This window comes from Haliaeetus albicilla, chromosome 12 (assembly GCF_947461875.1).
Source record: "Haliaeetus albicilla chromosome 12, bHalAlb1.1, whole genome shotgun sequence".
NCBI classification, from domain to species: Eukaryota; Metazoa; Chordata; class Aves; order Accipitriformes; family Accipitridae; genus Haliaeetus; species Haliaeetus albicilla.
The window spans coordinates 7,529,866-7,542,347 of NC_091494.1; the positions used below are offsets into that span (position 1 = coordinate 7,529,866).

Below are 12,482 nucleotides of genomic sequence, written 5' to 3' on the forward strand. Positions count from 1 at the left end.
CAATTGCCATTCATCCTCTTGGCTTCATACTACTACTATAGCAGTCTCTGGACAAGACTATTTTCCTATACTATGTACATAAAACTATTTCAGTACTTCTAATCTCTACCCAGATCACCATGTTAGTTTTAGTTTCCTTTCTGGGATTTTACTACTTCCTCAATTAGACAAGGACCTCACAGCTGAAAACAAACTACAAAGAGGAATATCAAATGCATCTATCAGAAAAACCAAAACCATTTTCTTGTCAAACTTCAGATCCTTCATGATTTAGTTACCAAAAAATCAGTGCAGGATGGTACACAAGGAATGATCTAAAGTAGTAAGTATAATGCTCTCAAAGACACCAGTTACTCTCAGAAGAGTACAATGGTCTCACTTTCCTGACTCACATGAGATAAAGTAAGCTGTGGCAGCTGACCATTGAGTCTTCAGAAAAAGACTGAATGCAGTACCAGTCTGTGGACCCTGCTGGCTAAGCTAGAGACAGGCATGGTGTTCTCTGTACATTATGACTGCCAGCTTTCCTTGGCTATCTGTGTGCAGTTGTACAACACAGGAGAAAACTAGAGAGAATCAAAAGATGAAAATGGCAAATGGATGAAAATTTGTGAGCCTATCCAAAAAAATCTGAGTAGGTAAGACAAACTATAATGACAAAACTCCATGCTTTTGCTTCATTGAGAAGTCACTATTATTTCATCTCACCTCCTCCTCAGGCTTCTGCTCAGTGTTTTCAGCAGTATTAGAGGACTCATTTTGCAGCTGTTGAACCTGTGACAAATCCTCCACCAAATCTGGGTTATTCACAGACTGTGAAGTTCCACCACTGAATGAACTCTCAGAATGAGCTAATCTGAAAAAGCATATAATAGCAAAAGAAAAAAATTAATCATCATATTGCTAAATCACTTCCTCCCTAATCTTCTAAAACATGCAAAAATGTTGCAAATACATTCAGTTCTTACACTAGCAAGAAAAAAAAAAAAAGATTTTTAAAGACTAATTTTTGAAGAACTGGCTGTTCCATCCAAGCAACTGCTCTAACTACCACAGTTACTATGGACTTTCAAAGACAGTTTGATTTTTGAAGTGTTATTTTGTTTCATTTTTGGTGAAGCTTTTGATTATACAAACAACTGTCAAGCAAGTAAATGTTTGGATCAGAACGCATGAATCTACACTTCTTCAAAAATACCATAAGGAATTTGAAATGAATGGTTTCATCTTCAACCAATACACACCTTTCTGGACGCATTTAATCTTTCTCCACAAATACACTTAAAGGTTTGTGGTTCTGTATGATTTTTGGATTGAACTTCATTCAACATAACCTCCTGTTGATACATGTGGGTATTTAAAGCACAAACATGACTAGCTCGCAACAGGCTCCTGAATGGCCACTATTTAATTTTGCTGCAAGAGCTCTATCAATCAACCATACTCCAGGAAAGGGCAAGCTGCCTGGAGGCAAAAAAACCCAAACCAAAACAACAACAACAACAACAAACAAAAAAACCCACAAAAAAAAAAGGGAAAAAAACCAAGCATGCAGAAATATTTCTGAAGGTAGGCAGATAGAGATGAGCATATATTTTGGGGCAACAACCCCACAGTCATTCTCACCGCTGTGCTCAGTGGGCAAATTAATATAAGATTTTGGGACTCATCTCAGATTCTAATCCCTTCTTCAGCCAAGCTAAAGATTACTTGGCCTTGCCTAGTTACATTCATGAAAATTACTATAATGGCAGCATATGCTTCAGGTCAGCTTTGTTTGTTTACTCAGATCTACAGCTGCTTCCATTCATGCCAAATTTTAAATATTCAAAATAATTGTTCCTATAGAATACAGCTATAGAAAGCTGAGATATATTAACAGAATTGTTAGTTGAATGCCTACAGGAAACTTTGTCTTTAAATAGAGAGAACAGCATATTTTCATTACTCACTATAATGAACAATTGCGGCATAATTACTGGTAAAGACACAAGGGCTGGAGAGATCCATGCCTGACTTTCAGATATCACATTGAGTTCATATTTCTAACAATTAGAGAGGAAGAAAGGGAACAAAACATACACACTCCTATAAGTTAATTACATTCGGTGTGTATCAAAAAGAAAATGGAACAATACAGTTTCTTAGAATCACTGTTACGGTTTGAAGAACATTTCAGCTTTTCTGTCTGTTACCCCTTAGCAGGGAAGCTTTGTAAACTACACATCCAGGAAAAACTTCAATGTGATGTAGCCATTTGCAGCGAAAGCTGATGAAAGCTCATTCAACACATTAATACCTCTTGAACACAAACCTAATTTGAACATGTACCTCATTTGGCACCAGCAAGTTTGCAGTCCCAGATATCTAAATCCATATTCAGACCTGCTTGAAGTAAATGTGTCCATATTCATTTTTACAGGGCTTTACCTGCCTGCAAATTCTAAATATTATTGCTTGGTGCTTTACAAAACAGAAAACAAAAATCAAGTATGAAAACGCAGCAAGAATCCTATGTATTCCTAAAAGGCAACTTCTTTTGTAATTTTGATTTTAAAAGAGGCCATTGTTTCAATCTGTAAAAGCAGAGTCAGTGTGACAAAAATGAAAGACATCAGTTTCTCAATGGTTTTCAGAAATCAGTGATGAACAGTATATCTTTATTAAAGTAATTTATTTAGCAGGGACCACCATAGCCAACAGATACACACCCTCTCTCTGCCTCCATCACGCTATCTAAATCTGTCTTAAAGACTAAAATCCTAGAAAAAACAGATGTTAAAGAAAAGTTTGTGATCACTTCCATCCGTTCAGAAGGGTCCTGGTTTCTCCTAGAGTCCTGTGATGTTCTATGAAGGCCAAGGGAGTGTCGTAGGATTTTTGTTGGTTTTATTTGTTTGTTTAAATTACTTAGAATGCCCTCTTCCCACTGTAACAGTTTCCCTGGCAAGTCTAGAGATAGTACCTATCAGCTAAAGGTTAAAAAGAAGTAGTTGCTTACCCAGTTACGGTAATTTCACTACCTTCCTTAGATCCATCTTCATCTGTAAAAAGTGGAGGAAGGTTGGAGCCAGCCACCAAGTTCTCCATACCTCTGGTAAAGAAAAAAACAAACCACAAAAAAACAAAAGCAAAAAAGGTAAGTTAATTATCTCATTGTTTCCCTCCAAAAGCACTTCACTTCAAACATCACAACATACCACAAATTTTTTACCCCATAAACCAATTAGCCAGTCATAGCTGGTTGGCCTCAGGACAGATCCCATAGGCAGCTGTGCTTTAAGTCAGAGAAGATCGATCATAAATAATGGTTCAATTCAGAGTTTCCCTCTGAACTGAACCCTGTGCCAATGCCACAGTGTTGCTGGAAATCACACTGTAGCATTCTATTTACCCCTTGAGAGAAATTTTCATTCATCATACTCAGCACATAGTTATGTAGATCCCACTCTTTAAATCCACCTTCCTGTTCATCCTCAACTGTGCACCCTCACCACAGAGGTTTCTGCATTGACCCCAAAAGAAAACTGAAACTAAGTCCACCCCTGAAGTTTCAAATTAAGATTGTATTTGATAATTCCTCGTCCACAATTTCATAATATACCTATGCACGTAGCTGAGTGTTATTGCTAAGTAACAGGACACAGGAATGTTAGCTAGATTATTTTAAGCTTCGACTCCCATAGAACAGTTACAGAAGCAAGCAGTTTAAGGCACAACATATTTCGCATTCAATACAAACTGTTCCCAAGTTAGAATTAGTTTTTGTATCCTTGTAGCCTGCCATGGGAATTTGATGTGAGATAAGAAATCCAAAGAATAATTAAAATTGATTCATCCACTTTCTTACTAAAACACAGAACTGTTGTATTGTAGGGGAAAAAAAATCCCCAAACAAAAAGCCTTAACAAGCTCGCTCTACAATTATGAGTTGCAGTTTCAGCCCACTTTAAAGGGCCATACTACTTAACTTTCTGTTCCTTCAGTTTAGAAGTCACTTTGATAAGCTAGCAGATATTGAACTTGAGTATTGCTATCCCTTTCAGCTAGTGTACTTGAACTTTAAGCGTGGAGGGACTGATGAGAGTTATAATCTTGTGCTGCTTCCTCCTGAATTGGTAGGCTTTCCACTCAGCATTGAAATCAAAGTGATCCAAGACACAAAATCCTGCTCCATGTTTTTAATATTATATTTGTTTTAACCCACCCCAGTTCCACAGGTAAAAGTTTTCTACAAACAAAAGTAATGACACTGGTTCTTGCATCTTGTATCACTTAAAGATCCCTATCACAAGTACTACATCTGATATGGCACAAAACTGTTCCCAACCAACCAGTGAATACAGCAGGCTACCCAAATAGGTGAGCACTGTGCTCCTACCCAAAGGACTTTGGATGCGAGACACATTTATTCCACAGCTATATTTGGTTAAAATTGGTCAAAGGACTCAAAAGGCTACTCTCAGGAACCAAGAGGGTAATCTTACATCTGACATTGTTTTGAGATCATAAGCTTTGCTCCATTCATTTCATGCCTCCCTTTGAAAACATAAGAATAGCTACTCCCTTTAGCAACAGCTCTATAACTTCATAAGCTACTACAGATGTTAGTTGATAAATTAATCTCTAGTAAGTCTCCAATTTGTTCAGTTAAGCAAATGTCCAGTTAATGCTCACAGTAGATCAAAGGTCTCCATGAAATGGGCATCGTGTCAATCTGATTTCCACCATGAAGTTCGTTTCAGTTTCCAAAAAAGACTATCCATCCCGTACAGAAGAAAAGTACAAGAGCAGTTACCTTCTCTCATTTTTCAGATGACATTTACCCTTTTCTCATCTGTTTCTCCAACTGTTGAGATCCTCATATCATCCTTAAGAATCCCATCATTCTGATTCCTTATCTAGAAAATCGTTAAAGCTAGGCAGACTGCTTCTAGGTGGTACAGACATTGACCTCTAGCAGAGAAAGATGAACAAAGAAAGGTAATTCCTGCTCTACCATTACAAACCATGAACTGAATGTAGTTTTGAGACCTCAGCCTCAACAGAGATGTGGCTAAGCTGGAGACTGTCCAGCAAAGGACTGCCAAGATGTTCAGGGGCCTAGAGCACCTGACCTGATAAGGGATGTTGAGGAAACTGGGTTTGCTTAGTCTGGCAGAGGAGGCTAAGGGCAAATCTCATAGGTGCCTAAAGCTACCTGACGGAAGTAGCAGGGATGACAGAAGCAAACTCTCAGTCGTTATATTGGCTTTGCACATTCAGATTGGACACCAGGAGGGTAGCGCAACACTTGAACAGGTTACCAGAGAGATGGCAGTCGAGTCTATCCTTGCAGATTTTAAATGCTCAGTTACACAAAGCTGTAACTGACCTAAACTAGTGTTGGCAATAGTCCTGCTTTGAGTGGGAGGCTGGACTAAGATGACCTCCAGATGTCCCTTCCAAGCAACATCTGCAGTTCTCCAAATCAGAACTCTACATTATGCTTTCTTTCAAATACTAGCATCTCTGACATAAAAAGGAAGACAACTCAAATAATACAATGCTTTTAGGAAAAGTGGAGACATACTCTGGTGGAACATACAGGATTTTAATTCTTAAGAAGGAAGCACAAACACTACTTCCTCACACATAGAAAAGAATCTACATCAAGACTGGGTCTTTATGTATTACAAGAAAATCTGAAAATTCAACTGATTTGAAGAATGAGCTCTTCACGGCTGCCCAGAAAGCTGCTTAAGCACAGCTACTAAATATACAACACAAATTGCTTCATGCAGTTGTCAAGTAAGGGAATAATGAAGTTTTGCTTTATATTACACAGTTTTTTAGTTTTCTCGGTCAGAAGTCCTAAGTTAGTATCTTCAAAAAAAGGAAGCTTAAGCAATTAGACTAAAACCTTGCAAATCTTTTTTTTTTTTTTTAATATGTATATAGATGAAAAGCTTTATGCATGTCTGAAAAAAAAAAAAAAAATAGCTTGCTTTGTTGTCCAGGCACCTCAAGCAGCCTTCTTGGGGTCAAGGACCTCTTCTCAGCCTTACCACATCAATTTACTGGCACTTGGCACCCCCACACATGCCTTAAAAGAATACACATCCTCTGCATCTGAACACACCATTACCAAGTGCTTCTGTCCCTCATGCCCACTGTGACTTTCTCACCAGGTCCCAGTATGTCTGTTCACATCTGGACCTAGTCAGCAGCAGCAGAGTCTAAGCTTGCTTTCAAACTGTGAGGAGGCAGCTGGACATCAACCTTAACAACATATAAGCAGAACACAAACACAGGAAGCTGGGAGAACACACACATCATTCTTTAATTTTTTCTTTCTTTTTCTTTAACCCATATGCTTTAGATACTAACTCTTTCAGTTGATACTGAGCCATATCCTAAAGCAAATTAACATCCGTGAATTTGCAATGGCTTCTAATCTATTCCAGAAAGCAAAAAAATACAGTTCCCCAAAAGCTCACTGAGAACGGATGGGAACCTACACACAAGTCTTTCAGTCACTTTTCTCATAGATAACTGTCCCATGCATTTGGTCCAAAGCCACTATCCACTAGTTTCAACCCCACTGCAGAGCTACATATTCATTTCATGGCTGTAACAAAATGGGCAAAACAAAAATCTGAGAAATAGAACAGTAATGGGAAGGGACTTGCTGCTTCTCAAACTTAAGCCTTTACAGAATTCGCAGGACTTGAAAAGGACAGTTGGCAAGTCCCATCTAGATTTGTTCTGAATATTTGTGCAGCTTTGTTAATTTAAACTCTGGCTAAAGCGCCTAATGAAACACATTTGACTAAATTTAAGGCACAAGACATTATGTACACTTGTTTTTTTAATGGCTAACACATATATCCTATTTTCATTTTTTAACTATGTCTACCCAAATGCAAAAATAAAACTGAAATTGATGTTAAACGCTAAACGTTTACAACCACTACAAGTAAGCACCACCTCCAAATAAAACTAATTCAACCTAGAGCAGCTCTGAGTTCACTGTACTGCCACATTACTAATTGTATCAGCTCAAGGAAGAAACCAGCTAAGCAGGAATACAAAGACTGATTTATTTATTAACAGCAACATTTGATAAAGTGCTTGAAGAACCATGATTTATTTTGGGATAGATCAGTTCTGCAAGATCCAGCATATGCTCAAATATATTCCCTTTACAACTTTTGCAGGGTGGAGCAAAGACTACAGCCAAACAAAAACTGTAATGCTCAATCATACCACCACTTGGAGTTTCCATAGGGACTCTGCTTCCATTTTAAGCACAACACTGCTCAACCAGAAACACTGTTCTCAGAATGCCAGCAGCAGACATGTACCTCCCACTCTACCATGGATAAGCCGATACAGTCAGCAACACATTTTTTTCTGACTTTACCTTAGTTCCAAACACTCCAGGCTCTCCTGTGCACTGATTTTACTCCCAAGTGCAAACTCCACAGGAACCTGAGATTTGGTTTGTTGGGTTCTTTTGGGTTTTTTTTTCCTTGTATTTCTTACATCCAGCATAATAGTGTTCAGTTGTGGAACAGCAGTAACAACCTGAACTACAGAGGCTGGAAGAGTTTTTTGGATGTCTGGTTTGGAGTGCACTACCAAACAATATTTTAAAAGGATAAAAAACCAAAAGCAAAAAAAGCAAGTACAAGGATCAAGGAAAAGTGGAAGCCTGAGCTCCAGAGAACAAAGCAGCATTATATGTGCAAAAATCCAAGATGAGACCAAGAAAAATACCAGCAAAGAACAAGTTTCCTACCATTCCACGCTCCCAATGTTTAAACATGGATAAGATTTTCAAAGATCCAGTAGTCATCTATACTAGCATCAGTTAAACCTCTTTAAGAACCTAAAGAAGATTATACATTATCCTAAGACATCAAAAATCTGGCCTAACTTATCTTTTTCTTTCCCTCATCTCTCAGGGAAAACAAAGGCCTCATGGTGCAGAAATTCTACAACAGTATTCTGTAACTTTCAGTTTAAATTTTCTAGCTGGACACTTCACCTGCATGCAATGAGAGATCATACTTAATACTACAGAGTATATTGACATGGTTTGACAGTATTACTTGGGAAATGACAGAAGAATTTACACAGCATGAAGTTCTAAGTGCTACTACACACATCAATATACAGGGAAGAATCAAACAGTAGGTGATCAAGTAACTTTCAAAACCAGAACTACAGTTTAAATAAACTTTCTTAATTTCTTCTCACATTAACTTTTGTAGGTCATGCCATATAATTGTAATGTTATTCCAGCAGAAAAGATGAAGGAGCTGAGTTGCACTTTGCATAGACTGAAAGCTATCATATGATCTAATTTCTAGTCACCTCTGTACAACAGAAAAGCTAAAAGAATGTAGCTGTAAAATCAGGGTGAGAACAAATCCATGATAGGGGCTAGACAAAATGACTGATTTTTTCCATAGCATCATTACTATGGTTGCATTGTTAACAAGGCTATTATAGGGCAGCAGACCTAAACTCATGGGTGATGCATCATCTAAAGCCCAAGATTTTTTTTAAGAGCCTTTTATGCATGCAATAAATGAAGGCTAAAATTTGTCACAGCCAACCTTTTCTTCAGAGAATCAGATCATTCTACTCAAACAGCAAAGATGCCACTTAAAATGTGCAATCAATTTTATCTAGCAGACCACCTCAATGTAGCACATCTGCATTCTTATTTTTCAAAGGAGACAACTAGAGTCAGAGTAGAACATGTTCATGGCCAGGCTGTTACAACAATGCAAGCTAAAAGCAGCTGTTCTTCTCTAACACTGTGCACTGCTGTCTCACGGCTCACCCCAGATGAAGAAACAGTCTCTTCCAGACTCAAAGCAAAGCAATTACTGTACACTCTCCAAAACATTCATTGCTTCCACAAAACGTAACTTGCTTTGCTTGTGTAAAGCAATTCATAACATGTGAAATGAGGCTGGACTTTACAGTGTCTGTGCGGGTCTGGTCATGCAATAAGTCACTGTCAAATGCAGACTGACTTCTTACTCATTCCAAGGCTGCACGGAGTCTTAAGGGGGCCTGAACACTGGAAAAGAAGGGTGAAAAAAGTCCTTAGCAATGTTGTCTTTATCTGATATGATGTAATCATTGAAATCTGAAGGAAAAAAAATAAGAAAAAAATAAAGACTTACTAAACTATTTAGCCATACAATTAAAAGGTAAGGTTATAAATGCATATGCATATTTAAATATGAAGTCAGCATCAGAAATCCAACTTACAGCCTGATTAGAAAACGCTGCAGGAGTTCCAATTACCTCATTGCTAGCTCTAGTTTTAGAAATGTTACTGCTGAGTGGAAGATTTTTCTCCCATATTTCCTATTCCTGAAGCCTCTCATCCTTCTTTGCCAGCTCGAAACCTTACCATTCAGAGAATAATAGATTAAAAAAAAAAAATCTTCTGCTACGTCACAGAACCATAGTATTCCTTATCTAAGCATCAGAATCTGAACAGTTCATAATGTAAATAATTTAAACTCAGATGATTTATTGAGAGAAAAACCCGTAGGATCATCACTTCCTCTGCCTGTCCACATGAAGCCAGAAGATCAGAAAGAAAACTGAAGCAAGTACATACATACAATTAAAACCACAATGCTTTTGGACCTGTCAGAGGAAGTTCAGATTCTCTCTTGACAGCAGCATTCTCTTCCATCAGGCTGGAGCAGAAGCATATTATCCAACATCCTTGACTGCAAAAATCAGATTTTACTTTTTCCCTACAGGCAACTCATTAGACAAAGGTCTTTGTGACTTTAGGAAAATTGCAAGCCAAACCTAATGGGATGAAGGTTTTTCTGTCAGACCAGAAAGCACATACCAGAGAACAGCCAACTGCTTTTATTTTTACTTCTTGCCAGTAAAAACAAAGCAACACTAGAGACCAAAATAAAGACTTGCAGGGAAAAAATTCAGAGTTCCATTGCAATTCCAAGCAGCTTAATGAAAGAAGGGAAAGATGCAAAGCTTAGTTTTATGCTTAGTTTATTTGGATCTTTGTGGCAAATGCTATCAAAGCTAGTAATACTCAAACCTTAGTAACAGCTGCCAAACATCTGCAAAAATGTATTTTTAAAAACCACAAGTGTTCAATTCTATATTCTGCTCTTATTTATAGAAATGCATTAGGATGGGGCATATACAAGACATCTCATATATATAAAATCCTCCTGTTTCCTGGAATTTAAGCCCTTATTCACACAGGAAAGGTATATACTCAACTCTCCAGACAAAAGCAAGAACAGCTCAACATTGAATCCCCTCTCCCTTCAAATACATGAAAGAAATTTTGCATCAGCAATAAACAAGCTTTTTACATCACTCAAGGGAAAACAAAACCCCACAATGAGATGACTGTACAATTAGTTGTGCTATCCACCCCTAGATAGCTAAAATCGGTAACTGTGGTACAGGTATCCAGAGGGAAGGCTTTGTTATCCAGCCCTTCATTGCAAGTATTAAGCATCTATGGATTGGGATAGTTAATTTTACCCTAAATTAACTTCCTTAATGATAGTATCACTAGCTATTTAAAATAATATCACTAACGTACACAACTCTGCAAACTTAATTTAATCCTCAAGTTATAGATCTCACATGAGAAAATAAAAACCATTCAGATCATTAAAAATAAGTATTGAAATGAATCTTGACAATTTTTTATTTTAATCACTCTACCTAAGGTAAGTTCAGTATTTGGCTACCAGGGATGGCACTGGCTGTTGTAATTTGTCCATAAAAATCTCCTCTGAATTTCCAGTTACTATAGGCAATTTAGTCTACCTCTTCACCTAGTCCATCATTTGAAAATTTCTCTAGGATCTGAGGACCTTGTATTTCACAGGACAAAGTTTTCCAATAGCTACTTTTACATTAACAAGGCAAAAGGAATAATCCATAAAAAACCCACAACCACCAACTATGTAACAGACACAAACCACGCCTGGAACACAGACACTTCTCTGAAACCACAGTGATCATCCAAGACTTTACCAGATCCTGTTAGCTTCCCCATGAGTAAGCAAACAGTTACTTTCCTTCAAAATTAAAGTTTAGTTCCTCTGATCATTTATGTCAGTAAGACTCAATCATTTCACTGTTTGTGGAATGTAAACAGAAAAGCGCCATGAGCAAAGCAGATTATTAAAAAATGTAAATTAACAGACTGAAGTTTTTTTATGGTGTTTGCACAGCTCTAACATTTACCAGCATCACACAAGTGAAACAAGAAACACTATTAATTAATACTTGAGGACTACTTTGATTTAAAATACCAAGCAAGTATTCTGAACTAGTGATAACTATGAATGTCAGGGAATCCTGATTGTGACTGGCCAGTGGAATGAAAAGTTACTTATTTGAAAATAAAATAATCGAAGAGTGGATACACCTGCTGAGATTAAGACATTGTTTTAAAGCGATTTTAGCACTTCTGCTCTCTCTCAAAGCCTTACTCATCACAAAAGTTGTAAGGGAAGTACAGTATATAACTCCTAGCTCATTTAAAGTCTGGGAGAAGAAATTCTAGCTGCTGCCACAGAGGAATACAGATTGGAATTTCTCATGCACATACCCACCAAACAAGTCATTACTGACCATTTTACAGAATATGGGGTTGAATACTTTGGATGTGAGAACATACTGAAAAAGGGATTGAGTATATACTTAAAAGAATGACTCACCACAGGCTTCATGACCCAATACAAAAGCATCTACTCTGACCTCAAGAGCCACAAAGACAGCATGGAACTGGATATTTTAAACGCACTGATATGGCTACAGGGACAAAGGTTAGAGGAAATGAAGTGTGGGAAGAGTCAGTGATTCTCACACAAAACAGGCAACTAATTCTGCCTGTTTTCAGAAAAGACCCATCTTTAGAAAAAATACGACATATGCATTTTTTGCTCTCATTTTCTTGCTGTTACCTTGCACTATTCCAACATAAAACAATTGAGGTTGAGCAATCAAAAGCCTGTCATTTAGAAGAAATCATAATTTTTAGATAGCCTTAGTTGTGCAAAAATAACAGGTATATAAATGTGCACTCTGATCTGCTATTTCTTTCCCTTTAAAAGATCAACAGAACTGATACTACCAAATTCTTTCTCATACCAAGAATAGTGAAGATCTGGATTGGACTGTTTGTTTCTGTTCTTAAAGCTCTCTGGTAATAGATTAATATGTATCAGAAATGAAAGTTTGGGTATATATTGCATGAAGTGCACCAGAATCCCTTTTCAGCCAAGGCTCTTCTAACAGTCTTTATTTTGGGATTGTTTCGCATACATCATATCATTGGCATCACAGGATAAAAACTGTATGGACCTCAGAAACATACTGATGGGAAAATGAATAAGGAAAACAAGCACAAAAGAACAGATATGATGTTCAAGCAAGTATCAAGATATCAGCAGACACTGGTTACA

General features: G+C 37.4%; 1 protein-coding gene across 4 annotated transcripts in view; it reads right to left on the reverse strand.

Annotated features, from left to right (window-relative positions):
• Window positions 1-12,482, reverse strand: part of HMG20A (high mobility group 20A) — a 45,331-nt gene that overhangs the window by 16,621 nt on the left and 16,228 nt on the right. For all 4 annotated transcript variants that reach the window (XM_069797876.1, XM_069797878.1, XM_069797879.1 and 1 more), the window contains 2 exons: window positions 3,002-3,094; window positions 709-856 (listed from right to left, as the gene is read on the reverse strand). In XM_069797876.1, the coding sequence (XP_069653977.1) occupies window positions 709-856; window positions 3,002-3,090 (237 nt within the window). In that variant the 5' untranslated portion in view covers window positions 3,091-3,094. The remainder of the gene's footprint in view (window positions 1-708; window positions 857-3,001; window positions 3,095-12,482) is intronic.